This window comes from Phalacrocorax aristotelis, chromosome 3 (assembly GCF_949628215.1).
Source record: "Phalacrocorax aristotelis chromosome 3, bGulAri2.1, whole genome shotgun sequence".
NCBI lineage: Eukaryota > Metazoa > Chordata > Aves > Suliformes > Phalacrocoracidae > Phalacrocorax > Phalacrocorax aristotelis.
The window spans coordinates 60,492,789-60,519,001 of NC_134278.1; the positions used below are offsets into that span (position 1 = coordinate 60,492,789).

General features: G+C 38.0%; 1 protein-coding gene across 1 annotated transcript; it reads right to left on the reverse strand.

The window, feature by feature from the left end:
• Window positions 1-25: 25 nt before the first annotated feature.
• LOC142055610 (vesicular inhibitory amino acid transporter-like) lies at window positions 26-24,456 on the reverse strand. The gene is made up of 2 exons (XM_075089731.1): window positions 24,220-24,456; window positions 26-1,177 (listed from the first exon to the last, which is right to left on the reverse strand). Exons 1-2 carry the CDS (start codon window positions 24,454-24,456, stop codon window positions 26-28), a joined length of 1,389 nt encoding a protein of 462 aa, XP_074945832.1.
• Window positions 24,457-26,213: the final 1,757 nt, after the last annotated feature.

Sequence of the window (26,213 nt, forward strand, 5' to 3'; positions counted from 1 at the left end):
CTTATTTGACTTTCAGGAAATCTTTTTACACTCCTCCAAATACTGCAAGCAGCCCTTTTATTGAGCAAACTATGCCTGCAAGGCTACAAAGGAAACCCAAAATAAAAACAGAGATATCTGCACATTTCTCTAAGAAGGATAGTTTTTTCCATTTAAGTTTTAAATGGAAGAGAGAAGGAAGAAGAAAAGTCATAGCAGCACCTGTTACACTGCCTGTTAAACCCATCAACAGGGCAAAATGTGGTACGAACATGGCCATCAGCAGAGTTAAGAGGAGAAATGAGCCTCTTACACCCAGAGCAGATAGTGGAGATCTGTAATTGGAATGGTTGCCTCTAGAAATACAAGCATACACAATTTCTGTGGCTGAAAAAAAGGGCAAAGGGTAAGAAAGAAGAGCCTTGGTTAAGAGACAAAAATTCACTAGGGTTTGAAGAAATGATGGCAGGTTGTCAGTAATAACTTCCTTTGTCTCTTCACCCCAGGTCAAGAATGCAGTCAGTGCAAAGGTTGTTTTCAAGACACAAGCAAAGAAGTGAGTCCAATTCAGCATACATCTAAATTCCCCTGGGTTTTTCATGTTACCTTCAAGCGTGGGAAGAAATATTTGTGAAGTGTAACTGAAAATGATCACCCCTACAGAGACCAGGAAGTCCTCAAACTCAATGGAGAGTCTGAATTTTGCCCAGGACCACTGATGTGTTTGTGTGAGACAGTAGGTCATTACTACAAGGATGATAATGAAATGGACCAAGGAGCAAAGCTGGCTGAGTTTGGAAACAATTTTGAGAGTTTTGATAAATACACAAGGCAGCAGTGTAACAAATGCAATCACAGACCAAGTTTTCTCACTCATTGGTACATACGGAAAACTATGTGACAGCAAATTCCCACTAACAACCAGATACAAAATACACATCATGATCAGTTCTGTTACTTGGGTTACATTGACAACTATGCCACCTAGTTTGGGAGATAGCTTTTTGCAGCAGGCATTTGCAATATCTTCATACGTGTCTCTCACTCTTATGAGCTGCCCATCTTCATTTTCTTCATACAAGCAAGCAATTAGAATTTTGCCTGTGTAACAGCATAATGCTGCAGCCAAGATAATAAGAAACAGGCCACTGTATCCACTATAGAGAAGAGCATATGGCAATCCTAGGACAAATATTCCCTGAAAAGGAAAAAGAGAAAGAGAAGATAGCACAAAATCCCTGAGGCGAAATGTTTACTAGAAGCCACCCTCCCAGACCTGCCCTCCATTGAACATTGCTTTCACCTAACAGCACAGTGGAAGAACTGGTACATTTAGCTAAGTAAGTAACAATCATGAGAAATGTGTTTATTTATGATAAATAAAATTATCAGCAAAAATAACTGCTCCTATCAACACACATGTAATGATAAGCTAGGAAAAAGAGAATGTGACTGAATGATAGAGTAAAATTCCTAGTTAATATTTAAGGCTGATGTGATTAGAAGCACATTTTAGAAGGTTCATAGGCAGTTATCCAGTCAACATGCACATTAATGAAACAGGTTCACTATCAGTAAAATTAAGCAACTGTAGCATCATCTCTACAAATTTCATTCAAATTAAAAATAGCACTCTAGATAGACCCAGTGATGACAAGTCTCTTCAGTCTGAAAATTGTTAACAGACCTCTGGAAAGAAAATGGCATTAGACTGACAGCAGACTTTGCTTGTGTTTCCTCCGCGGCTTCTATATGCCTCGTGCAGCTTTTGCTCTTGTTAAGTCTACTGTGATTCTTCTCACAGCTGAGATTCTAGACTGTGCAAACTTATTTAGGTGATTAAAAATACATGCAAAACATACAGACATACTTTAAACAGTTTCTGAAAGGAACAGAATTATACTGTTTTATCCAGTAAAAAAACCATGGCATTTTAGTTTCACAGAAAACTGTGTGTATTTCTTTGTCTTTTTTCCCTCTTTCTTCTCTACATTTAAGGACAAATGACACTTTTAGGTGGTTTAATTTCCATCAGCACAAAAACCCAATGAAACTCTTGAACAATAGTTATTCATAAAAAGATCCAATTTAGGAAAGATGCTTCTGTGACATTCCCCTTTTTATGCTACAGAACTGAAATTAAGCAATGCACATTAGTCAGACGGGTCAGGCATTTTTGTTCTTGATGGCTGAAGAAAGGTAGGGAGGAAGCAAATACAGTAAACTAGTCCTACAGAAATTTTTACTTCAATGTTTCTTAGAGCATCAATGACATGATGAAATATGAATATTTGTGCTCTTGTTTGCTATTCTGGCCTAACAGAAGGACTTGATTTGCATCAAACCTATCTAAACTCTATTTCTGACCAAACTTGAGCAACCCCATCTGCTCTGCAAAACCCATGGATCCCTGACAGAAACAGGCCTCCTCACAGAAGGGGCGACCCACTCTTTTCTTACCTCGCGAGTGGGTAGTGCCACTGACTGCCTTCAGGAGCTAAAGCAGAAGAGATGAGTTTCATGGTCTAAATCTTAATTTCAGACTTTTTAATCCACAATAGTGGACATGAGGCCATGCGGGGGACAAGTGTTTCAGGCATGCTTCCGTCTTTGCTGTTTTCTATCAACTCCCTCAGGTTTTATACGCAGCAGACAACTCCTGTGAGGGCAGTCTAGGACCCCAGCTCTGCCAGAGCTCATCAAGAAGGCAGGTGCTTGTCTCAGCTTTGTAGGGTTTATACCTAACACCCCACTTCTAAGTGATACAAGTGCTCCCAGGCCTGATCCATAAGGTGGGCTCTAAAGAGAGGCAATTTTTCAAACATGAAGTAATCATCAATGTATAAAAAGTATTCTCTTTTTCTCTGAGCCACAAAATAGCAGTCCTTTTTGAGCAGATTGTGGGATGACCATCAACCAGGGAGGAACGATTAGAAGTCCTTAAATTAAAGCAGTATTTTTTCTCTAAGTCAATGAGAAAAATGGAGTGCCCATCATATGAACAAGCAGCATTACCTCTTTCACCAGGCTTCATTCTAGATGCAGATATCTTCAGCTTTCAGCTGAATCAGAGCTGGAAGAATCATATTAAATACATGCTGACTGAGTACATTTTGATTAAAAAGGTCTATGCCTTTATGTAGTGAAACAGAAGTATCTCAGTTATTATTACTGATAAAATAATAAAGTTATTGACTAGATACCTTTTTTGGTTGTTTTCAGTGACTTCATTTACAGCAATGGTTTTGTATAAGTCACAGGTGCTGTTTCATTTAGGAGCTGGGATGTTTGACTACATAGCTTGTGGTACCTCAGTGACCCAAATCTCCCAACTCCAATGGCTTAGCTCCATTCTAACACAGGTCTCATGACCCAATTAACTTGCAGGGTAATTAGCATTTCTTTTGCACATGAGCTTCACAGAAGTGTTCAAAATTCTACTGTTTCTGCCACCTAACAGTCTACTTTCTTAAAAAGACTAGATATCTGGCTGAATCCAGGCTGCCGGTAGCACACATGTAACAGTAGCTTTTGGTATCATGCCATTTTTAATCATGGCTTTGGCTGACTGACAAGTTAGGTAGTTGCTTAAAGAACAAAATGTGTTTTCTTTCCTATGAAAACAATCCTCAGAGAACATTTACATAACAGATTGAGTTTAAAAGCATCACAAATAAACCAAGTCTATGAAAAAATCAGAAGGATAAAAGCCAGAGAGTCATCTTTCATATTAACGTAAGAACAATGATATTTTCTCAGTTCCTTGCAGTTTGTAGCAAGTTTATCTCATTTGTCCCGTACTCACAGCATTATTATTTTGCCGCTTAACCTGCATTTGGGAGTTCAAACAGTATCTGCTGACCCAAAGGGTCACTGTATTATTAAACCACAGGTAAGTGTCAGCACAGGCCTTACACACAATGGCTTCTCCCCTGCTGAATTTAGTCTATTAACATTTATATGACTAGCCTCAACCTAAACCAAAGCATAAGTCTTTCAGAGAGGTTATCACATGAGACAGCCATTTAAAGTCCTCCCCCAGGTGGCTGCTTTTCCATGCTTAATTGTTAGTTTAATCAGAGCATAACATAATTCTAACCTCTAACATCTCCTTGCTGTTGTTTATATCAAATAATTTTATTTGGTACCTAACACAGACCACAGGATGATGGAGGTAGGTGTTTTTTCATCTTCTGATTTCAGACCTTATTAAACAAACCCATTTTTGCACTCTGTATATTCTTTCTTAAAATTATGTATCAGTAATTGCCAATTTCAAACCACGTACAGTGAGTTTAGAAATTGTAAATTGAAACTTTCTACAGAAACTGTAAGTTTTTCTTTCAGCTGATGTCTTTGACATCTTTTTCCCAGAGTTTGTAAATAATAGCTGGTGAGATTTGTGTAAGGGACTTACCATTTCTGTGTCCTTCAGGTTTCAGTTAATAATAGAAAGCAAACATTGTGGGCATAACTGGTTTTGCAGCTTTTTGGATACAGAACATGTTCAGTAGAGAGAAACGGGAGAACTCTGAACATGACAATACAGTAAGTATGTATGTGGTGAAATGACAGTGCTTCTCCTGCCTTGACAGAAATGGTTTTTCCATTTAAAAAAAAAAAAGTGTCACGTACCAGCAGGTTGCCAAATTTCTACAAAATATCCAAAAATGTTAGTGATGGCCCTGAGTGTTTGAAGAACAAAAGACCCTTTCTCAGACTTCAAACACTCATTTTGGATTTGATCTTCTGTTTTCACCTTTACAAAATCCATACTTTCTGGTAGTACCATTTCCTGAACACCTGTTACACCATTTGTCAATGCACATTCGGTCCAGCCTGGCCTCAGCACTTGCTCTTATTGAGTCTTCTGATCCTGTGTTCTCGCATCCAAATTATGGCACAGTCAGCCTTAGCTGTGAGGCGTCAATTAAAAATGAGCGGCAACCGTTTCTTAAATTGCCTCCCATCTCTTAGTTTTAGTGTTCTGTCTGGGAAGTGTTCCTGTCTGAGTGGTTTTATTTTCAACTGTTGTAGTGCTAAGTCAATGTTAGCTCTAAGTATGAAGTTTTAAGGGGATCTGTTTACAAAATAGAACAGCACAGGGAAAAAGCAGTCACACAGCTGGGTACAGGGAAGAGGGACGTTTTGAAACAGTTCTGTATCACATCTCAGCGTGAGCGGTTGTGCTATTTGCCATCACTCCATCCGCCCTGTATAGGGAGGGACTGAATCTTGCTCAGCGGGCTGCATCTTCCCTTGTCTCCCAAGACATTTGCAAGACATGGGTATTTTCACCCTAAACTGGGGATAGAAATGGACTGTTCTTTGTCAATGAATGAATACATGTGCCTGGGTGGAGGTCCTTGTCAAACATTCAGAGCAGACTTAGCCATAGGCAGCTGAGCCTAGAAAGAAGGAAGGACTGAGGGCTGAACTGGTGATCAGCCTTCGAAGAAATGGTAAGGACAGGAGTGGAAAGGGCATTAAGGAAAAGTCAGACTCAGCTAGAAGCTATTTATTAGCCTTGTCGGAATACCCCCAAGCGGAAGCAACCAGGTATGACAGCTACCACCAGAAATTACTGATACGCCTACGACACAAAACAAACAGATCTGGATTTCCAAATTACACCTGCACATTAAAACATTTTTGCATTTGTCGGTGGCTGGACTGCAATATTTGAACTACGTGAGAGTGTTTCCCACATCAGCAAGGCTGGCTGCTTGTTTAAAAATACTAGATATCTGGATTATTGTAGAATGTAAGAAGTGTGCCTTCTGCTATCATACCACTGTTTGACTTTACTTTACTTCAGGGTAAGCACCTCCCCAAGGAATAAAATGCATTTAGAAAAATGCATAAATGAACACAGTCAAGCACTCTTGAGAAAATATAAAAATTCCTTAATGTTCGGTTTTAAGTCTTCACTAATTCTTCATTTCATATGCTGTTTTAACCTGAAATATGACACTTCGAAAAACAAAGCAGATTGAAAGGTAATTAAAAAGTAGAGAAGGTCAAATCATGGTCAAAGTTGAGACATGCCAAAAGACAAAGAAATAAAATGGGGTAAAAAGCAACGCTACAAAAAAGAGAGAAAAAGATTTCACCTTAAGACTTAATCAGATGGAAAAATAAATTAAGAAATTAAGAAGAATTAAACTGAAAATTATTCAGTTAGTACAGTTCTCCTATATGCAGAATACATGCTAATATGCCAGACTACTGAATTAGATCTGATTGCCTTTCTCACCATCTGCACCTACTCCACTGGAACAGTTCATTTAAGCCTAACTATTTTCCCAGCTATGTATTTGATGCATGAACATTGATTAGGCATAGAAACGATACAGGAAGCCTCTGTTATGGATCTTCTAGGAAGAGTAGGGAGATAAATTCAAGAATCCTGCTTTTCAGTACACTTTCACAAAACATTTAATTATGTTGTAATTTAAAATAAATAATTTTCCAGAACCAATGCAAGCCTGTGTTGCCGTGGTATTTATGTGCAGATACAGTTTTATGAGACAAAATTTGAAAATATAGCAAACCTCTTAATCTCAAGCCATGACAACAGAGCTACTTGCTTGTTGACTTCCATGGTCTTTTTCCTTTCTCAGCCACGACTGTGATCACTGGTGATTTTGTACCTTCTTCCAGATCACTGTTGACTACATTGAATAATACTGGACCAAATGCCAATTATTCTACTAGATAACCTCCTAACCCTACTAGAAACTCATCCCTTTGACAACAGATCCACATTGACAGGTACTTTTTTGGGATCTGTCACTTAGGCAGTTTGTAATCCATTTAAGATGTATTCTATTGTTGCACTAATTTTTAAATCAGAATGTTGTGTATTAATGTGTCAAAATTCCTTTTAAAAGGTCTAAATATATTCTTTATCTTTCACTGCCTATATTACAATCTCATCAAAGAATTATATTAAGTATGTTTAATAAGGACTGTAAGGGCTTTTTCTCCAAAACCATAATGATTGGCACTAATTATATTCCTAGCTTTTTATTCAGTATCAATTAAAACCTGTATTAACAATTACACTTTTTTTTTCCTTAGAATTGTTGGCAGGTTTCACTAGTCAGGATTTAACTGGCTTTTTAAATACTGGAATGATATCCACAGTCTCCTGAAAATCCCACATGTAATAGCAATTGAAGAAGAGTACTATAGGGTCAGACGTACATCTCCCAAGTGCAAAGCTGCAGGGCATTCTTCTTTCAAAATATTATTGAGATAGATACATTTTAATATCCATTTTAAATAGTGACTGTCATTATCTAATAGTAAATTGTCCAAGTCTAAGCCTGGAAAAAATAGGCACCTCAATTTATAACTCACACCTATCTTAAAATAGGTCATTAGCTGAGCTGAGACAAATTTCCTTTCACAGATGCCTGTTTCTCTTGCTGGCTAAGAGAATATGTACATAACGGAGTGTAGACACACAGCTTAGAAACTCTGAGATTTAACTTTAAAATGTCTTATGCAGAAAAGTATGGTGCCTGTCCTGAAAATTTACAAAATGGCCCACTGTTCTCCTGTGCTATGAGCACATCCTCCTGATTCTCTACAGAGAACACTTACCAACAGTTGTGTTTTTTTCAGAGAGAAGAACAATTTTAGAAACTCCCTGTACTGCTAATGTAGGAAATTAGTGTAGCAAAATTCAGTGAGAGATCTCCGAGAAGAGGAAAACCTCTAAGTTGACTTTACCTGCTCTTACAGCCACATACTCACCAGACTGGGCTGTGTGTCCTAGTGGCTTGGCCAGGATTACCTACATGCACCAAGGAGGACAAGGGTGCCAGCAGTCAAGTGCTCACTGTGTCTCTGGGGCTCATCTTGACTAGTGATGACAAACAGCTTTTGGATTTACCCTCTATACTCTTTCAGAGTGGATGCAGTTTTGGATTTCTGCCTCATGATTTTGTCCTATCCCTCATAAATATTAGGTAAAATCCCCGAATTTCACAGTACTGTTGCTTTCCTTAGCTGCTCATTTTATAGATACTGTCCTCTACTTCATTCCCTTAACACTTATCTATAGGTCAGTTTTTCTACCTCTCCATTTGAATGAGATCACACAGATGGTGCTCTGTAGCAGTTAACGCATACCTTCCTTTTTAACTTTGTTCTGCTGTTTCTCCTGATGCTTTTAGACAAACATACACAGCGACATATAGAGACACACGCTCCCATTCATACTTCATTCATACCACTATTAGTATTTCTGTTTCAAATTTTTACTCTAAGCCTATCCTTTATTTTCCTAATCCCTAAAATTTGTTTTCTTAGAGTCCTAGTTCCTGAGAGATGCATTTTTTCCTAGTGTTTTTAGGTTCCTGTATCTCTTTGCTGCACGTCATAACTTATAATTTACAATGATTACTCTCACCCTCCCTTTCTCCCTTTTGCTATTTTTAATTTTTTTAAATTTTAATTGATACATTCACTTCACACTTGAAGTAGGAGGGGTTTTAACACATAGGCGTACTATTTCTTAATTGTGAGATGTGGCTTCTGGACATCTCATAAATTCTTGTTAAACAACTTCAAATTGCTGTCAAATTTGCTGTCTGTATTTATTCTTCCTAACCAATTATCTCCCATAATTTTCTCCAGGTTTGTAAAATTCACTCTTTTGAAGTACCAAGTATATGTATTACTGTCCTCTGTTTTCCTGTAATGAATGTAATTAGATCCACTGATCTGTTCATCTTTATTCAATGTAATGAGGCTCAAAATAGAATTACCTTATGCTAGTTTCAATACCTTTTGTGTTAGATAATTATAATTTATCATTTTTAGAAACTTCAATGATGTTTTACTACAGACTGCAAACAACCTCCAGCATAGGTCTTTAAAACTGAAGGCACCAAGAACAATACAATTTTTCTTTCCAGACAATAGCTCTAACACAGATAATCATCTCTCTAACAGAGTGCCACCCTCACTTCTTTTACCTTCCCTTTTTTTGTAAACATGTTTTATCTAATTATTTTAAAATTCCAGTCACATAAATCATCCCACAAAGTATTTGCTGTATCAGTTATATTCAGGGTTATTTCTTCTCAGCAGTAAGAATTTCCAGTTCTCTAGCTGACTACCCAGAGTCCTGGCACTGCTCTACAGACACCAGGAAAAGAATTCATCTGCTTTCCTACTCACTTCACAGTTTGTTCACAGCTCAGCTGAGTTTGAATTAAAAAATACTACAAGCTGTTCTCTGGAAAACTTCAAATATTGTCCAGGGCCTGAATGACCTTAGCAGCAGATCCATCTCCTTTAATGTCAGTGAAAAATCTTCCTTTAACTTCAGAGATTGTTGAATTAGACCCCAGCAAACTTATTTTTCCTGATTTTTTAAATTCTTTCTCTCTGCCAACGTCAGCCTGTTTTAGCTGCAGGGAAGAAAGTGGCTAAGGTGTTCATTCTGTGATTAATGCCTGCAATCACCTTATATACTGGGAGAAACTTCAGAAGTGTTGTTCTGTCAAACATTCATGTCCCATAAGCAGCTGATAAGGAAGGTAGACTGCCCAGGAGATACTGTGATAAGATAAGCAAGTAAGGAAGTCGCGTGGTCCACACTGCAAAATGTATGTGTCTGTTTGACAGAAGTCACTGATTTTGTTCTCCTTTTAGTGGCCAGATTAGTCTTAAGAATCTACTAAAGATTAGGAAAGGGAAAAGAGGGAAGAAAATGTCTCAGCAAAAAAAGGAATTGCTGCTATTGAGCGTGACAGCTGATCCAATTGGCTTTGTTATTGGTTTAAATAGTTGTTCTAAAACTGAAATAATATGCTTGTTGCTTAATTCTGCATGGTTTTGTGGAAATGTTAGTTTGCATAAATTCAGAGTTGTCTGCAAGAACGCACTGAATCATGCAAAGTAAATCTCCCAAGTAAATTACCTTTTAAGAAAATATATTATTTTGGTTGGTCCCAAAGGAGAAAGCAGGCTTTGGTAAAAGAATGAGAGTTTTATTATGTGTTATGTAGCAGAGAGGATAAAGAGATGAAAAAAGTAAGGCAGTCAAAACTAAAACAATTATTATTTTGAAAGTTAGTAGTGGCGAGCAATATGGACTCACTGGCTGCTTACCCATTTCCCACATTATAGCTTATCACAGATGCTGAAGTTTTCACCCGAAGGCAGCAAGTACTCAAAACATCCAGTTGAGCAACCTGTGAGTGAGTTGGCATGAAAGTGTGGTCAAAAGAGCTTGAGGGGAGGCACAGAGGGGACTTCGGGAGTCTAGAAGCAAGGCAAAGCAGCGGGGAGCCAAATAATTTTATTTGATTGTGAACTGACATAACAAAAGGAAGAGTTAAAGTGCATAGAAAGTTCAAACTCAGGCTGGGAGAAAGCATTTGGCTTGTTAGGAGTTTTTCTTGAATGCTACCTGTATGGGACAAGCCACAGTTCTTGTTACTTTTAACAAGCAAGGCTGAAGAGGAAATGGAAAAAAACAGACCCATGCTACAAAGCACTTTGCACTGGAACAAACCTTATGTACCTCTCAGAGGTGAAAAAGAAGCCAGGTTACATATTCTGGAAGCTGGGTTATATTTTCTGAACACTGGAATAGGATTTGTCATGACTGCATGCAGAATAAAAGGTAACTGAGTCCTCCCCTGTCTAATATTATCCTGTTCTTTCCTCAGCACAGACCCAACCACCAATTTTAGTTGGACTCTTACTCAAGCTGTAATGAGTCCCAGAGCTCAGTGTATAAAGGGGAAATTTGTCTTACAGCACTGCCTGGAGAGAATACAGTTAATAGTCTGGGTGAAAGACATAAATAGTGGTATACTATTATTTTTGGTCTCTAGGAATCAGTAAACTGATACGGAGTATCATAGCCTATTCTTCTGGAATACGTGAGAAAAGATGCTGTCTTACAATTAGGCTGGGTATAGACAACAAATTTCTACTGCTTTTCCTCTCTTAAGCTCAGTTAAACTTCAGTGACATCCCTGGAGGCTTCTACCTTTAGGATAAAAGAAGCAGCAACTGATTTTACTGATTATATTTCATCATGCACCAATACAGATAAAGTTGAGGTTGCAAATGAATTCCTGTAATGGAGGTGTCCCTCTCCTATAATGACATAAAAGATCACATCATTCTTAAAATTCAACATAGAATAATTTGCCTAATTTCAAGTAGGTTAGACAAACGTTCCCAAATGTGTATAATTAATAATAAAGAGAAAAACTAAAGAGTAGAAAAGAAATGTAACTAAGTTTTCTGGCATGCCCTGAGTACTCAGCATAAAAGCAAAGTTATTTAAGCTCTCCTTTTTTAAAAAAATAATTTTGAATATAATTATGCATTGTGCAACCTGGCATGCGGCGTATAAAATGCATGCAGAAGATATCTTTGTAAGGTCTCTAGATGTAAAACACTTGAAGAGTATTACATCTCATTCTGTTTGTACAGACTGTGACACCGTGGTTCTTGACATCTACTGGCCCATGAACAGAAGTACTGGAGTTATGAAGTAAGTCAAATTCCTTTTCTGTGTTTTTTTTTCCTTTTTATTTTCCTCTTTTTAAAAAATTTATTTTCTTGGTCTGCAGCCACACTGAACAGACTTGGAGACACGATGCTGTCTGAAAACAACAGCTGAGGATCTCTGGATGAACAAACTTGGGAACCTTGATTATTCTTGACCTTTTACAAAGACCTCAGGTTTATTCTTAACTTTTAGATACAAATACTGTCTGTATGGATACAGGTAAAAACGCTTCTTCTATTATTAAAACAAAGTTAGTTAAGTAATTGCTGTAAAAGTCTGTATATTTAAAAAAAGAGTTTAATTTCTTTTTCTTAACCTGAGCCATTCTGACAGTGCAGGGAAAACGTCTCAGCTCTACTGGATCTCTCCTTTGTTCATACTTCAGTGTTGAGAGCTGTAGTGATTTTGTATTTGAGAAATTTATTTTACAACTGCATTTAGTTTCTGTTCCTTTCTTCTAAATAACTTTCATGTCTCACATTCAAATTTTCAGACAAAATCCCAATTTATTAATAAGATGAAAATAATGGACTTTAGGTGAAAACTCAGTGACTGTTATTAAAATTACTAATGTGACTACTTTTTTTTACTGTCTTTGGTACCCAAGGAAATGATAACTTCTTAACATCTATGAATTGGATAAAACTCACCCAACTTTTTCTGTCTAAAACACAATCAGAATCACAGAATCCCAGGTTGGAAGGGACCTCAACGATCATCTAGCCCAACCTTTCTAGGAAGAGCACATTCTAGACAAGATGGCCCAGCACCCTGTAAAACAGACATTTAATGAATGAGTACACAGAGTAGCAGAAAAGACTTATGTGAAAAGCTACCTTGCTTTGATGCACACTTATTAGGAATGGGATTCCTAACTTCACCTATCTAAATACAGCAAAAAGTAAAGCTAATCTGCCTGGAAAGGATAGACAGAAATAAGGATCACCAGAGGACTATTAATTCCAACACTGTAGGGCAGCTATTTTAGGATTTGTGTATTTCCATCAGAGATGCCTATCTCTCTGTGTTGTCTATAGAGTGAGATGAATTCCTTTATAAAGGCCATGAGACTGTGAGGTGCCCAGGAAGAGCCAAGGAAGAGCAGGAAGGTGGATAACTTGGCAGCATGACTGCACCAGGGGAGGCAGGGACAGTGGGGAAAAGGTGTCATCAGAGGAACACCAGAACATAAGGTTGTGAACCATATGAGGTAGCAACAAGGGGTAGGAGAATATGATGGGCAAGAGGCTGTGAGGAAAAATGGCTGGTTATGAGAAGAATTTAGCTATAGGTATAAGACAGGAGTAAGTGGAAGGCTAGAAGGAAGGTATGAATTATGCAGCTGATTATCCTTTCCGATTAGGAAAGGAAACCTTCAGGGGTGGAATGGCAGCTCATCACAATTTAGGAGATAGCAAAGAGTCTCTGAAATCCCATCCAAGCAGCACAGGGAAGCCTACAGTTTTGTGCAGGTATTTTATTTTTAACTTGAGATGACAATGATAAAACGTACAAAAGGAAGCACTCAGAGCAGCTGGCTTTCCAGCAAAAGTGAAAAAAGTCAGCAGGCAAGCAAAAGCAACAAGAGCAGGAGTGGGGAACTAATTTTAAACTCCAGATCCCAATTAAAGCTTAGAAGAAGATTTTTAAGTCCCTATGGGGAAGGTGGCTGGGGAGATGCCATTTGGAGTTGCAGAAATCACGCAGACACTGAGACAAGAGAATGGCTTTAAAATGTAATGAGATAGAATAGACCTCATTGCCATCTTCTAAATATGATATAAACAGTAAAATGAGGGAATTAACAGTCATTATAAAAGAAAAAATAAGATAACTTCTTATAAATATAAATAACTTTCTTCTGAAATTATGCATCTTGCATCACATAATTCTTGGATACCCATATTTAGATTTCTTCAGGCTTCAGTAGAATTATTAATAATTTCTGAAATACCCAGATTTAGTTTGAAATAATTAAACTAGAATGGGTTTTAAAACTGGAAAAAAATCCTCTGCTTATCGGGGAGGAACTAGCCTGAATCAAACATGTTTCTAGAGGGGAAAACTGAGCAGTAAAAAAACCTGTCATGAATGGAAATACCCATGTACAGGAAAGGCAAAAGCTGAAGCTACCATTGCTACTGAAAACATAAAACAGCCAAAAATGTTTGCTTTAGGGAGCTACAAAACATAATCTGCTGGCGCTGTTATTTGTGTCAATTTAAGAAACGGACTGAGAGAAATTGAAATGGATAGCAGAGTATGTGTATATGAGTTGAAGTGAATGTTTCCTCACTTTGACTCATATGTTTACATTTTTGAGAAGTAAATATTAAATTTTTTTTTTTTTTTGTTAGCTATTTAGTGAACACAGTATTGTACATATGGCAAAACTAGTGCCACTGGCCAAGAATACAGAGAAACATTGCCTTCCAAGAAACATTGTGTGTGTGGGGAGAAGAGGGAGAATGGATGCAAATAGAAGTCAATTTCTTTTATTTAGCTTTAGGGGCAAAATGTTTTATATAGCTTACTGTGCTAAGACTAGGTTACAATATATCATCTTCAGTACTGTGTGTAATCAGTGTTTAAGTCTTTTTATTCTCTCAAATAGCTCCATTTGCTCATTCAGAGAGAGCTTGTGCCATTTCAGTGAATCTCCTGCTGTCAGGAATTATACACATTGAAGTAAACTGTGGATTAACCATCTATGGATTGTGTGGAAGAAGCTTTACCATTGGAAAGTCTGCTACAGAAATGTTACTACTTCTGATTCTGTCAGTACATTATAATAATTCAGATGTCCTTTACTTTCAGCTTTAAATTCTCATACACACTGTAGATGTTGAGCTTGTCAACCTTTATTCCCTGATGAAGCCTAAGGCTCACTCTTTCTTTTTATAAAAAAATGAACTCCCTTCTGAAAATCTGCTAATGGAAGTGAAGGAAGTTTTTAAAAATCAGGAAAGGAATGCTATCTGACAAAATATTTTACTTTCTGCTGCCTATCACTATGTTCTTGCCACCTTGGGAGGAATGTTATCTTGGGAGGGGTTATGTGTCTAAATATGGTTTGTTAAAGCAAATTTGCTGAGGTTACACACCTCATAAGTTTAAGAATAGAGACAGAAATAACATTTTTAAGAAGAATATTTTCCATCAGTGATAGCTGGTCAGTGGCATGTGCTATTGAGATGTACTAGTCTACAGATTATCTCAGCCACAGAAGGGTGGTAAATGATTATAATAGGTAATTTGGGCTTTGTTTTGAAAGGCAACTGTCAAACGTAATATCACAACAATAAAGGAAGCAGATATAACAGATCAGGAAATTAAAAGTTGCCTAATAATAGTGTTTTTAAATACCATGTGACCTGCCATGAATTAAAAAAAGGAGAAATTGTACCATCTGCTTTCATTCAGCTTGTTAAAAATGCTTTCAGGGATTGTTGGGACCAAAAAGAATGGTAGATTAATTTTATTTTAGTGTAGCAGGAAAGTACATCAGCTATTCCCTTCACCTGAGGGAGCCAGAGATCCTTGTTCTGCAACAAGTCATTGTGCATTGGGTTCTCCCATGGAATAAAGTGATCATTGCTTTCAAGCAGCTGACAGTTACTTGATCCTGTTTGGTAATATTTACTATTTCAAAGAGTATAATTTTCAAAACGCTACTATCCATTTATCTTTGGTTCTGTCACTCTCTTTCTTGACCATCTGTTTTTTTTAAGATGGAATAACTATTTTAATGGCTGAATATTCTTAAGGTAATCACCACGTTCGTTTACTGATTTATCTTGTGCTCAGCCCCTACAATGGGTCTCAATAGCAAGTAGAATTCATTCTATATAAAAAAGAGAGGAAATTGAATCAAATGTCAAGCTGATTTCTCACAGGCCACGTTTAAACAATCATTATTTTGTAAAGAGTTTCTGTAAAATAGAAAACATTTTGAAACTTACTTTCAAAATTGTTCTCGTTATTGGAGCAGCTGGAAGTCCTTGATAGGAATCCCATTGTGCAGGGCACTGTGCAAACTACAAAAAGATGGTCTCTCCTCCAAAGAATTTAAAATCCAGGGGTAAAATAACAGGAAATAAATACAGGCGGACACGGGAGTCAAGGAAACCATGAGTCAGTACCAGAAACTGTGAATTAAGAGAGTGAATGGTGGTTTCAATGTAGCATATAACCATGACATTTTCAGCAAAAGAACATTTCCAAGAGGATCAGAGGAGTGCAAATAAATATCTTCATAAGTTCATAGGAATGCTTATTTAAATATTTAACAAATTGACAATGGTAGTTGTAACTGGAAGAACAGAGATCAGAGCCAACAGGTGCAGAAAGATAAATGGTAGACTGTTAAAGATGAGTAGCTTACATTTGGTTTGATGGTTGAAGAGGGGCTTGCAAGAGCTGGTGGACACATGGGGTATGGAACTGCATCAGCTTTCCAGGTAGGTGTGCATGGGGCGAGCTTGGCAAGGTCAGGGAAGAGTGTGCTACTGGGACCCAGATGGGGAATTACTGGCACTCAGATAGGAGTTTTAGCCTTGTGGGTCAGTAAATCAGACTATGTATTACTGAGGCTTCACAGAAAGAAAGAAGCAGAAGTTGGACTGAGTGTCCATAGGCTGAGTGTGTGGATTTAGAAAGAGGCCTGACTGAAAGATGTTGCCAGTTGATAGGCTTGCATGGCATCAAGGACAAAGCCATCCACAGCCAGTGAAGAACGGTTGGTGTGGCCACACCCTGGATGGGAAGACAAGGAGCTCTGTTTAGCCGCTTCTACTGCCTGCTCAACAGACAGACCAATATTTTATGTGGGCAGCAGAGGGATCTAAATAAGATGTGAACTCGAACTGGCCCAGGAAAACACACTCTGCTGTTGTCAAACACTTCCACAGGCAGTGAAAGATGTGGTGTCTATCAGCAGTGGCTGCAGCAGCCCTGAGAGCCTGAGTCTGCTGCAGGTGATGACCTCAGGGAGGAAGGTGTGAGGCAGGCAGTCAGGAGAGATCACCAGCATTTGTTGTGTGCCTGGTTATGGACAGCAGTATAGAGCAGAGGACACTGGTCATGACCCTGTGTATTAATTCATGCAATACTTTCCCTTATGAAAAATTCTTGCAATGAAAAATACAGAGTGATGTAGCATGTGTGTGCTTGTAGTTATCTACCTACCAATGCAAAAGCTTTCTTTAGGCATTAACACCCCCAGAGCAGGCTATCTCCTGGGTGGTTTGAATACTTCCTAATGATGAAATGGAAGAAAAAGTGGTCTGGGAGGCAGAGATGCAGTCTTCAGTTCTGTGAAGTGTTACTCACCTGTACTATTTATTTTATATATGTCATGGCAGAAGTGCAAACTGACACGCCCTTTTTGCACATATAGGTAAATGTGCATGTAAATCACATCTTTGTCACTTGGCAGGCTATTAAGCTGTAGCAACGCCATTAACAGTTGTCCTTTGAAGAATGGCAGGGTTTAAAGCTCTTGGGTGGAGATGTGCTTTCACTTCATTCATGTAACTGTACGTAAGCTGACTGAGATATAGAATAGTAGAAATACTGATGTCCCCACTAAAGGCAGCTGTTGGCAAGCTGAATTTGGCAGTTTGCCAAACCAACTCGGAAATTACAATTAACATAATGGTTCGTGTTATTACTGGCTATAAAGCACCGCTGTAAGGAGAAGAGTTGAGCTGGTCACTCCCAGCTCCTCCACTGAACCCCGCACCAGGACCTTGGTGGCTGTTCCCTGCTCTGACTCCCTCAGACCCCATGGGGAGCTCCCTCTCACTGTGGGGCAGAAGGAGGAGGGCAGGAAGATGCAAGTGGGAGTCTCCCAGTGTGAGGCCAGGTTTATATTTGACGACAAAAGCTTTGTTCAAAGCCTTTCCTGACAAATGAGTTAGAAAGGTGGTTGAAAATAAGTGCCCAAGTATTCAGCTGTGTCTGTGAGTTTTCCTTTTCTGTGTCCTCAAACACAGACTGGGTAGTGACAAAACTGCCATTTTGCACTGGAAGGCAGCAGTTGTTAGGATAAGCACCAGCAAGATCATCGTGCTCTACCACTTGTATGGGTGCAGGTGCCCAGGCACTGGCGGCAGGCGCTGCAGGGCAGCCTCTGTGAGAGGCGGCCGGGGCTGCCCCGAGCCAACACAGCTGCTTCCAGCCAGCTCCAGCCCACCCACCGCAGGCGCAGCTGAGCCCCGCAGACATGACGGCAGTGCCTCAGCAAAAACCTGTGTAAGGAGGGGCCAGAACTGCCACAGAGAGTAGGAAGGCGACCATAGGAGTGAAGGACAGAAGTTGAGCATGGGAAAGGAGGGAGGAAGGGTGTTACTTTAATGTTTGTCTTTTTTGTCCCCAATACCAGATGCAGTAATCAAATATATACATTAATTAGCAATAAAGTTAATTTTCCCCATTTTGAGTCAGCTTTGCCTACAGCAGTAACTAGCAAGTGATCTCCCTGTCTTTATTTCGATCCACAAGCTTTCTCACTTCTGTTCTATTTGCCCAGCTGAGGGGAGGGATTGAGTAGGCAGCTGGGTGGGAGCATGGCTGTTAGCCAAGGCTAACCTGCCACACTACTGTATACTTACTTGCTAGTTCCTCTGTCCTTTTTACATGCACAGAATTTCAAGTAATACCAGCTTTATGTAGGACTATAGCCTAACACCTATAAAATAACTGTTCTAAAAGATTAATAGTATTAGATTTTCCAGATGAAAAGATTTTCGAACTTATATGACAAGTGAACAATCAACAAGAAGCCTCCAAGAAACAGGCACTTGCAAATTCTGCAAGACTTTGCTGACCAGACTGACAAACTGGACATCAGCTCCAGGATAAATACACCATGCATTGCAGTGACTTAGCTGTTGTTTCTAAGAATAACCTGCAAGATAATGTGGTGGCTTTGAAATTTAGATGCTGAGATATACAGATTTCAAAAGTACTAGCCAAGAAGAGTTTCACTTAAAGTAGTTGGAAATGATAGATAATTGACATTGTTAAAAATAAAGTGTAAAATAAATACTTTCTTGAAATGTAAGGTTATAGTTTGAGGTTCTGAACAGAAGTATTCAGATTTCTTCAAGCACAGCAGCGTTTCTGGCTACTGTTATCAGAAGGGTGTAATATTAGACAGCTGTGTCAGTAAAGCTCAGGTAAAAATCAGGTAAATATATAAAATAAAGGTAATGGTTAAGAATAAATATTTTAAAATATATCTATCTTACACCCAGTGTAATCAAGATATTCAGATTTAAGGCTGAGGTTGCATGTTAAATTCCACATTTGTGTTGAGTATTATACTTTAGAATGTCTCCCTCCCATCTCATATGAGATAATTATCTCATATAGAAATTAGCTTAAAACATACCCACATCATAAATTATCAACCATTGTATATCAGTTATAGCCAAACTATTGAGGTTATTAGAGTCATTTATGAAGGAAACACAGAGAGAGAGACACCTCCAGTAACTCTCTTGCAGCTCATCTATGAGGAAATGCAATTTTGGGCCCATGGTGCGGGCTTAAAAGCCCTTAAAATAATTCTAAAGATTTTCAATATGTCATTTTAACATCTAGAGGCTGCAAGAATTGCAATACTTTGATCCATTACTTGTGTAACCTATGTACTTGTTTCTGGGATGCTTCAAGAGCTAGTATAGCACTTTCTGAACCAATTGTCCATATGTTGGGTACTGTCTGTACATCCAGGGAATAATTTGTGGAGAAGTTATGCTATATCACAGCTCCTACTTGCTGGCAAACCTGACACAGAGGGGCTATGGAAAACTGACTTGCCAGTCCTAAGATTTCCATAATAGTTACACTAGAATATGCTGATGTAAATCCATTCAATGCCCCCTCCATCTGTTCATTGCCCAGATGATGTGACAAGCAACATAAAATGCAATACCTACAAAACAGCAACTTAAATCCCATGAGAACAATCCAAATATTTCTTCCTGGAACAAGAAACAATTTTAGATAAGCCGCCTCTCTATGTTCAGGAGTTCTGGCTTCATAACATTTTTAGTGTTTGCGGCTGACCAAGGGAAAAGTAGACTGATATAGTGCATTCTTTAACGCGATTTATGGGAATGGCAGTTAGTTAACTCAAAATCACTCCACTGCGCAGTGCTTACATGTCAAATAAAGAGATTTCTGTGAAGTAGATATAATTTCATTGTTGCAGGACAACACGTTTTTTATAAAAAGCTTTCATGATAAAAAGTAGGGTTGGGAATAGAGAGAATACATATCCTGTATGCAGCCTTCTCGGTGGTATATGAATACGTGCACAAAACTAAAGAAATCTACTGCAGGGTCTGAGCTGAAATAAAAGGTTATATGAAGTAGTGACATATGTTCAGAATCTTTCTTTCCCCAAGAGAAAATCCAAAGAGAAAACCACGGCACAAATGTTAGTTACAGGGTCTTCTCTAAAATACATGTTTTATCAATTGCATTGCATAATGGTGACATTCTGTCATAGGAAAAACAGATCTGAGTTTAGATGGCTCTCACCAGGTTCTAGGCTTTTTTGGGATCTCCGCTTGTGCCTATATGGGTTTGTGGTCGTAAACCTATGATAAATAAATTTGGCTAGTACTGCAGGTGCATTTCAGCTAAAATCATATTGACTGGCATTTTTATGTGCACCACAGTAGTCCTACAGTCTTGGAATTTTACTTTGTGCTGTCATTTTTTGACTAGCTCCATTTGGAGTCTTGAATTACTTGCTGGTCCTAGGTTAGATATCGGCATCAGGCATCTCCCTTAAATTCTCAATACCACCTCTTGATATGAGATGCAGCAGTTTGTTTCCCTCAGACATCTATAATTTAGTTCAGAGTATGACTTTAGCTTCAATGTATAATTCAAGGAAGTTACTGCTCTGGGCACCAGAAAGGATTGACCCTTGTTCTCAGGTCTGGAAAATAAATACTTAAGAAAAAGCACTGGAGTTAAGATCTAAGTGGTTATTTAGTTAAATGTAACTAAATTATTTAAGGTTGAGGACGAGAAGGTTTGTATTGTGGTACATCTAATGACCTGGTGGCAAAAACATTTAGCTTTCTAAGCACACAAGCATGTACATATTTATAGTTAGAAAATGCTTAAATATGGTGTCAGTAAAGCTTAATGGGAGGGGTGTTTAGACACCTTAGAAAGATGTTTGCCTTTATATCTTTAGGAGCATGTCTGCTAATTCTGTTTCTCAGTGTCACTGTGTTTTCCACTTAAGTCTTTGGGAGTTGTTGATATTCAGTTAGCACTCTAAAGATTTAGCCTGTATTAGGCAGATGAAGGCAGGTAACTCAGAGGAAGCATCATGGAAAAATAAATATTAACCACAAGATATTCTCAAGTGAATCTTTTAGAGTTACATAAATAAAAGTGAGCCAAATTTGAATCCAATACGGAAGTGTATCCATAATGGCACACCTTGAAGGAAATACAGATATACACTTTCATTTCTAAAAATGGTGGCTATTGAAGTGTTGAGTCTTTTCTAAGCTAATGTACAATATACAGAATATAAATATAACAAGCATATTTTTGATCACTACTGTAATAATTATTAATTTATTATTGACACAATTTTAAATAATTATTAATACTAATTGCATTATTGCTTTTCCTAGAAGCACTTGCAGTAGACAAGCACCCTATTGTGTTATTCTGGTCACGGAACAAGAAAATTGCCTCTGCCATAGGTATTTCTAATCTTTGTACAACCTAATCTCTGCAACAGGGGACAGGAGACAGGAGACAAGAGATGGCTACATTTGGTATCAGATGCATTGAATCAAAAGGCACATTCAGTCTGCTTTGATACATCGTGGTTTACCAAATGTCCAGGGAAGAATTGTGCACTTATATTACACTGTATTTTAAAGATTGTACAAGCATCATAATACTGAAAGCACTTTGGAGCTGTCTGGTAAAGTGGCTGACTTTTTTGCACTCTTAAACTTGCCATTATTTCACGTCTTCCCTTTCTCTCTCTTGGTTTTTCTCCGTTCTTTGTTGCCTTCATGATACTATAGAGTGAGTGCCTTTTTCTTTTATTTTGGCTTTCTCTTTCTTGGACAAACATTCTCTGTACTGTTTGCAACAATCCTCCTACATGTGGCTGGCAAATAAATAGACTTTATTGTCCTTTGGTTCTGCTGTGAAATGCTGTACCATTAGAATTTAACTACCTTCTTCCTTGTGACTGTGGCTTTGCTTATCTATCCAGCACTACTGTACAAGTCAGTATAAATTTTTTTGGCCTTTTACTGCTATATACAAACAAATGCAACTTGCATCACTCTGCCAGATGATGCTGTTCATTTTCCCTTTTGAATTAACTCAGCTTTATGGTCTCTGTCCTTACCTAGATTAAGTGGATACAGGTTTTCATCTGCCTGTGCAGTGTTTGAATACAAAGCGTGTTTCCCTGGAGACCTTAAATGTCTGAAGCGATCATTTACACGTACAATGTAATCACCAAAGGTGTACACTTTTTCAGTTGAAGTTAAAGACAAAATAAAAATCTCTACCTCTGTTTGAAAATACTTGCATTTAAAACACTGAGCGAAACCCCTTTCTTTAATTTCAGAGACTGAAGATTTAGTCATTCCTATAACAAATCCGGATTGTGAAATAATGTCACTTTTAGACTAATCATTTTCACTAGAATAACTGTTTAGAACACTTCAGAATTCTGCTGAAATGTTTACCTCTAATTGCCATGCAAAACACTTCTGCCCTTTCCTCTGGGTAGGGCAAAAACAACTGTCACTTTAGCATAGACTGTCTGCACCAGTCAAGAACATTTGGATTGTTTTAATCATTCTGTTCACAACTCTGACTTTCTCTTCAAAGCTATTCATAGAAATTTCTTCAAACTGTTATTTTTTACTGACAGATGCCCGTTCAATATTCTCTCCTCTCTCCTCCTCTGCTGCCTTTCTCCTTCCCTTTCCGTGCTCTCTACCCTTGTTCCTAAACCGAATGCCAAGTATTGGGAAGTCAGAAGAATGCACATGTGTGTATGTAGATTCACATATGTGCTCACATATGCACACATGAAGTTTCACAATGTGTCATTAGGACACTTTGGCTGTACTATTAACAAAACTGCAGCTCCTGGGCTTTGCCATCCTCAGCATATGTTAGAAGGGAAGCTCAATACAGCTGTAGCCAACTGCTCTTTTATTGCTGATTTCTAAAATATTTGACCAAATGAGATCCAACAGCAGTATGCAAGACTCAGCAAGCTGAGAGTTCTGACTAAGACCATGGTTACTGCTCTGACTGCATAATTCCCCTTAAATTTGTCCAGTTTTTTAAATTACCAACTGTATGTTTGATAGTGTTTTTGCACTGTGTTATCGGTCTACTTTTTAACTGGAAGCTATAATATTAATAATTAATGGTAATTGTGTACATAATGACATTCAGGAATTTTTAGGCACTTTGATGTGTTTACAGAGGCATTATTACTTTTGGTTTTCAGAAAGGAAAACAATGGGTGAGAGAGAACATGACTTGCCAAAAGGTCATACAGCAAATATTGACGAAATTGATTTACAGAATGAAATCTTGGCTTCGGTGAAATCAAAGGCAAAACTCACAGACACAACAACAGGCTCTCATCCCAGACTCCGGTCCTGACTAGATGCTGCTGAAGGAGACTGAAGTTAAAATGTGTTACTAGAATGCAGGTGGGTATTTTAGGACTTCACGCTTTTATTCACAGCTGAATACTTTCTGAGAATGATATGTTACTGTGCCCTAGGTGTTACTGCATTGGCTCTCATGTGGTGGTGCTCGTGCTTGAAAATACAGCGGGGTTAGAAACATGGCCTTTTTCTTCTCCTTTGCAGAGCTGAGGGATGAACTGGATACATAAACAAATGTTCATTGGTGTAATCACAGACTCGTGTAACACTGGAAGGATTATTTTTCTATAATTAATGTGCCATAAGCAGTGTTTAAGTAACAGTTACTGGGACAAGATGTGACTGTGGATACTGCTTTCTTCTTACCATGTCAGACAGAAAGTTAGTGGTAATGATGGAATTATGTATGGAAATGAATCATGAAAAGTGAGAAAAAGAATCTGAAACATTTAATGCTAAATTTAAGGATTCAGAAGGATGCTCAAATTCCACACAGAATGCTGGGACCAAATGCTTTCAGTCTTTTCAACCTGACTATTTTCTTTAACATTGACAAGTATTATTACACCTCTTGTGCTCCATGCTCCAATTTATATCTAGTCTAATTTATATGTCAGTAAATTTATGTCTGACGTCAGTCTGGCTCTTACTATCCTCTTTTTATTAGATGTTTACCTCACATTTCTATCAAACATCTCTGTCACTGAATTCAAATAGACAGGTGCAATCACCACCTTTTCATTTTCACATAGTTTAAATATTTTTTAAACTGTAGCTAGCATATATATCTTTTTTTTCCCCTTTGGAACTTTATTTTTTTTGAAGTGCTAATCTTACACAGAAGGGTTGAAATATGTTAGTAATAAATCCATAGAAACCTTTTAGAATATTGCAAAATGATGGTATGCTTCAGTAAAATAAAGCAGGTGAGGTGATGACCAGGTTTTTCAAATGCTGATTGTAATGAGTGGAGAAGTAAAAGGTTACCTGAATGGCATTTGTCACATTCCATCCTGCTTCCCAGCTGGTGATCTGTTTGACCTGGGCATTTGGCAGGGGAGCTGGGGACTTGTATTCTGGATCTTGGTGGCAAACATCAAGTTCAAAGTTCAGGGTTCCGTCTGGTTCCTCTCTCTCCTCACTGTGTGTTCTGTTCAGTTCATCTCTTCTGGCAAAATTCACATGCTCTCCATCAGTGTCTAGGCAGCTGTCCCATTTCACCATTCCCAAAAAGAGAGATGGTCTTCTCCTAAAGCAGTTGAAAAGAGATGAAAAGGTCTGCTTCAAGTGAGCCATCCTGAATACTGAATATTAAAGTAAAATGTTTCCTTACGTGTCTTTATTTTTTTTCAGCAGTTGTACATTGTTAATCCTTTTGTAAGGTTAGCCTTGATATTGTAGCTATGATTAATGAAGTTTGTTGTCCTTAGTTCATTTATTTGTGTCAGTTTCAAATGCCAGCTAAAGAAATATCTCCAGGGTCTTCAGCATACTGCCCAGAGTAGTCTGCAGTGAGGTTTAGTAGTCTGCAAGCTGCAATTTACAATTCAAATCCTTTTTCCATTTACCTATGGTAACTACGTAGATCAGTCATTCATGAAGAATCTACAGGTGGCTGCAAGAATCTCTTCCTGGAAATTATGCGTGTTTCTGATATAAATAAATAGTTCTGCCAAAAGGAAAAAAAGATGCTTCATTAAAAACTAGAGTTGATGGACTGGCTGCTAAGTAAATGCATGTAAACAAGTTCACTTTTCCAGATGTGAGAATTTTCTGCCATATTTTAGTGTCTACAGAGGTCAGTAGAACTTTAAAAATGTTTTCAGAAAAGCTCTAAGTTGCAAGAAGAAGAAGAAGAAGAAGAAGAAAATGTAGCTTGTTCATAACTATATCTAATTCACAGTTGCTGGCGATGGTTAGGGGAACGACAGATTTGTGATTATATGTTTACTGCATGGAGGTAAACGGTGATGCATTACAATTATTCACACTGCAAAATCCTAAAAGAGTATTTACCAAAGTATCCTCTGCTTTCCTTGCACAGCCTGTGGAATTTCTGAAAGAAAGGTAAAGAGAGAGTGTTGGCTTGAACAGTTGTAGGATTATTTATGTCCATTTTCTTTTGCTGTTTCCTATGTCTGCCCTACATTCCTCTTCCCTCTTTATTTATTAAGAGTACTGGGTTTTAACAGCTATATTTGTACATTAACAACTAAATAACTGGTACAACACTGCTGATCACACTGAAAAAAAAGCATTTGCTTATAACAGGTCTGAATTTGACCACGTGAGATCAATTACAGTCGTTGCTTGCACTAGCATGTCCTTCCTGTTAGCTAAAATTTTAGGAATTCTCAAAAGAAAATTAGAAGTTTACATTTCTGAATTAGAATTCTGAACTGATTACTTTTCTGACAGATATATGTGAACTGCAGTCTTACTGGTAACTCTCAGGTATTGCCTGCTTCCAAAATGAAATATCCTTCATGCAGGCCTTGCCCACATTTTTCTTATGTGCTCAGGATTAAATAAACATGGAGACAGCCTTCTCTGTTCTGTATTTTATGATCAGATACTGAAATTTCTCTTGTTCTTTTCACATAACTAATTCTGAAGCTGTCCACAGTTCAGAATATGAGTTATGTGAAATATACTATATATTTTATAGTTATGTGATAATATAATTATGTGATATATATGTGGTATATATCTCTATGTGGTATATCTATCTACCTATGTGATATATAGATAATATAGTTATGTGAAATTATAGAAACCTCTGTCCTAAAAAACAGAAATATTTCAGAAATACTACCAGTACAGAATTATGTTCCTGTGCCCACCTTGTTCAAGCCTCATTGATGACACGTGTATGTGCCATGTCCATGGGTTTATCGCTGGATGCTCTAGAGTATTTCTTTTACATGTTGTGAAATCTGCTAATGTTGAGCTGAGCTGAACGAGAAGTGTTTCTTGCATGT

Bases quoted from the DNA above. Each gene is read 5' to 3' on its own strand.
- LOC142055610 (XM_075089731.1), bottom strand. From the start codon at position 24,456: ATGGTGAAATGGGACAGCTGCCTAGACACTGATGGAGAGCATGTGAAT. The intron at 1,178-24,219 runs GTAACCTTTTAC...TTTCCTTTTCAG, and splicing joins ATGTGACAAATGCCATTCAG to GGAATATTTGTCCTAGGATT.